The following is a 3,505-nucleotide window of genomic DNA, read 5'->3' on the forward strand; positions in this document are numbered from 1 at the left end:
GCTGAACAGATTTGCTCTTTGAAGAGGAGTGTCATGTTTGGAGGAAGGTACTTAACCCAAGACATGCAGAATACAACACTGACCAAAAACTGATGGAAAAAATGATTTATTTATAAGGAGGAACTTAAGGTGCACAGATAAGTCTGTGGTTGGAACTGCAACAACAGCTCAGCGTCTGGAGGAGGGAGAACACAGGTGAGCATAGGTTCTGATTTCAAAATCCAATGTAGGCAGGCAGAGGTGTTCAGCTGAACTTACTGTGGGGCGTGTATATGTTGGCTGGAGGAGGGAGAGGTAGAGAGCCGGGGGAAGCGCAGGAGAGGGAGCAGAGGTGGAGAGAAGCGGGGCGTCCTGGTGGATGGGGCACTGGGTGAGATGAGAGGTGGGTTATGGAGGGTGGTGATAAGGTCCGTGTGTTGAATATCCAAATCCTGGAGCAGAGGTCAGTATCCAATGAGGTCGACAGGAATCCTGAAGAATGGTAAATCCAATATAAGAGCAAAAACACTGCGACATAACATTAATCCTAGGAACACTAGAGGTAACACGAGTGGCTGGTTACTACCAAAACTGAGGCAATCTTCTGGCGTCAAATTGTGTCCTCCATCCACCTTAAATAGGAAAGCACCCCGCTGATCGCTGATCAGGAACGGCTGGGGTGGAGTCACCAGAACCATGAAGAACGTGTCTCCAGAGACAACCCGGGTCCTGGTACCGATCAGGAAGCGGACCTTATCACCCAGAGCTGCCAGGTCATGCTCAAAGCCTTCATGTTCACGCTGCAGAGCCTGAACGCTGGCCAGGTCGTGGCCGTAGTTGTCTGTGTTCAGGGCCTGGTTCTTCTCCTCGATCCACTCTTTGGTCTCATCAGCGTCTCTGAGAAGACATCAGAACTCCGTCTGAGTGTGGGTCCAAACTCTACTGACCCGTAAGCGGCGCATAAGTGTGCGGGGTACCTGTGGAAGCGCTGCACCTCATGGGCGCTGCCCAGCATGTTGCTCCGGTCTTCAGCCAGCTGCTGCAGCGAGCGCCAGCGGTTGGTTGTTCAGCTCCTGGAGAGAAACCAAACCCAGTGAGATGAAGGTGGACGCCAGCGGGCTGGACGCCGGACGAGGAAACCTGGAGACGGATCGCTCAGACAGGAAGGGAAGAGCTTCCTCTTACCTTGATGGAATTAAAGTTAGCCGTCGTCTGAACGCCCAACCGTACGGTCTGAGGTCAAAGGTCACAGGAAACACACACCAGTCAGCAGTCATACAGATGCATAAAGATAACTGTAGCCATGGCAACCAGCTGACATGTCCCCACTTTCACCAGCACCTGGTGCCTGCCGGGTCACCTGAATTCCTGTGTGATGTCAGCACGGTCGGCCGTGACTGCGGCCATCAGAGGTGACCTCTGATCAGCTGAATGAACTCACCTTCTAGGGTGACGCCGTCTTACCCCGGGTTTCCACGGGAGCCGTCAGCAGCACGTTACTGCAGCAGCACGTCTTGCTCGCGTAAGCTGCTGCTTGGCCCTTCCCACGAGACGCGAAGCAGCAGGGGAGCAGCTGTCACCGACCGAGCACGAAGTCACACGAGTGACTTTGTCAGTAAACACAACAACAAGCAGGAGAAAATTACAACATGGTTTGTTTTATGTTCTGTCCGTTTTATAATCGCCAATACAGACCTGAAAAACAAAAGAGACCGCTAGCTAGGTGATAACTTCTCACGGGGCCGCAGTTAGTAACCTTTTTTAAAAGTAAAGCAACCAGAAGGCAGTACGTTCTTTATACTGAAAATCTCGGTAGCTTCTCTCAATTTCCGCGTCCGATTTCCTGTCTTTCCTTCCCCAAAAATGTCGAACTTGACCTGTTTCAGAGGTGTCGCGCGTAGAAAATAGAACCGGCGCGTAAAGGCCGCGACATGCTGCTCCTGAGACGCGGCCGACTCGCGCTGCTGACGGCTCCAGTGGAAAAGGTTCTGTTGACCACAGCGGTTCCTTTCAGCAGCTATGACGTGCTGCTGCAGTAACGTGCTGCTGACGACTCCTGTGGAAAGCCGGGGTTAGAGTCGGCTTCATCCTGTAAACAAACAAATGAGTGGTAACAAAAACACCACGTCTGGTTCTGGTGGAGGCGGAGGACAACACGCACCTTTCCAGGAGCAGAACCCAGATGTTCTTGTTGCTACAAACAGAGACGAGCAGAGTTAAACCAGGAAGTGAGAGGGACCAGCTGCTGCAGACAGGTGACGCTCACCTGAGCCTGAACCATAGGAGCCTCCTCAGCCATCAGACCTTCTGACTCCAGTTCAGATGCCACCTTGTTGATGTCCCTCAGGCGGGACTCGTTGGCCTTCAGGTCCTGCAGGACAAAAGCACCTGCTGATTATCACCTGAGCTGATCTGACAGCTGCTGCTGGAAGACGGAGAGGAGGAAAAGTCCGACCTTCTGGAAGTCGTCAAACTTCTTCTGCAAGACCTCGACCTGCTCCAGGTCCGATCCGTCTCTCCATCCTCATTCAGCTAAAGACGCGAGTTCAAGTAAAACAACCTAAAGTCACACAAACACAAAGCAGGTGTGGAGATGTTCGCTTGTCCCAACGTCCATGAAGCTCCCACAGTTTAGTCTTCACTTCCTCACCAGCGAAGTGACCTGGACCCAAACAAAGTGAGCCAGAACCTGCAGACACCTCAGAAACATGTCAGGACCAGACCTGCTCTACCTTCCTCCACTATGGTCTCTCCTTTCTGGGTGACAGCCTTGATGCGAGAGGTTCATGATCTGTGATCTCAGCCTGCAGAGCCTGGTGCTTCTTCAGCAGGTTCTGGACACCAATCAGGTCCTTCCCTGAGGACACATGTTAGAGTTCAGCATTATGCAGTAGACAGACCAGTTTAACCCAGGGGTTTCTTTCTTCTACAATCTGCTCTTTAACTGTATTATTTCCTGCTATTTCAGCTGTTAACTTTATTTTCTCTCTAAGTGTTTTTCTCCCCAGAAGAAGCTACAACGATGTTCTGCTGAGCTGTGGTGGCCTCATGGAGGGGGCCATCGTCTAGCACACTGCTGCTAACCACTTAATCATTCTCCCTCTCCTGATAATAACATTTTACTTTCTTTGATGTTGGATGTGGTGCTACTAGTTTACCCGTTTAATTATAGATTCACTAGGATAAATACAATAAAGTTTATCTCTCGCCAAATAGAATATTTACTAAGAAATCACAATGTAACGTGTGTGTGTGTGTGTGTGTGTGCAAAAGCCATGTGTAGTGTTTATTTATAAAGCATATGTTGTTGGATTTTATCCAGAATCGAGACTTTGAAAATATATAGTTTAATTACAGTTTGATTTATTTGACATCTGTATATTGTTTATTATTTTGTTTTTTCCCCCTAGATACCTAACGTTTGAGTTTAACATGAATATCAGTCATTCATCCCAATACGTGAAGTTACACATTTTAAATTTTAATAGGGGAAGACTGCAGGAGGGAGCAGTAAAATACAGGGGGT

General features: G+C 49.4%; 1 protein-coding gene across 1 annotated transcript; it reads right to left on the minus strand.

The window, feature by feature from the left end:
• Positions 1 to 272: 272 nt before the first annotated feature.
• Positions 273 to 1,819, minus strand: LOC129157358 (spectrin alpha chain, non-erythrocytic 1-like). The gene is made up of 4 exons (XM_070551495.1): positions 1,165 to 1,819; positions 957 to 1,052; positions 612 to 876; positions 273 to 471 (listed from the first exon to the last, which is right to left on the minus strand). The coding sequence occupies exons 2-4, from the start codon at positions 992 to 994 to the stop codon at positions 388 to 390; spliced, it is 387 nt and encodes a 128-aa protein (XP_070407596.1). The 5' UTR covers positions 995 to 1,052; positions 1,165 to 1,819; the 3' UTR covers positions 273 to 387.
• Positions 1,820 to 3,505: the final 1,686 nt, after the last annotated feature.

The sequence above is a fragment of the Nothobranchius furzeri genome, chromosome 5 (assembly GCF_043380555.1).
Source record: "Nothobranchius furzeri strain GRZ-AD chromosome 5, NfurGRZ-RIMD1, whole genome shotgun sequence".
In the NCBI taxonomy this organism is placed as follows: Eukaryota; Metazoa; Chordata; class Actinopteri; order Cyprinodontiformes; family Nothobranchiidae; genus Nothobranchius; species Nothobranchius furzeri.

Coding starts and splice junctions, on each gene's coding strand:
- LOC129157358 (XM_070551495.1), bottom strand. CDS start 994: ATGCTGGGCAGCGCCCATGAGGTGCAGCGCTTCCACAG. Junction 877..956: donor GAGGTGCAGCGCTTCCACAG/GTACCCCGCACA, acceptor ATGTCTTCTCAG/AGACGCTGATGAGACCAAAG. Junction 472..611: donor GGGGTGCTTTCCTATTTAAG/GTGGATGGAGGA, acceptor ACCATTCTTCAG/GATTCCTGTCGACCTCATTG.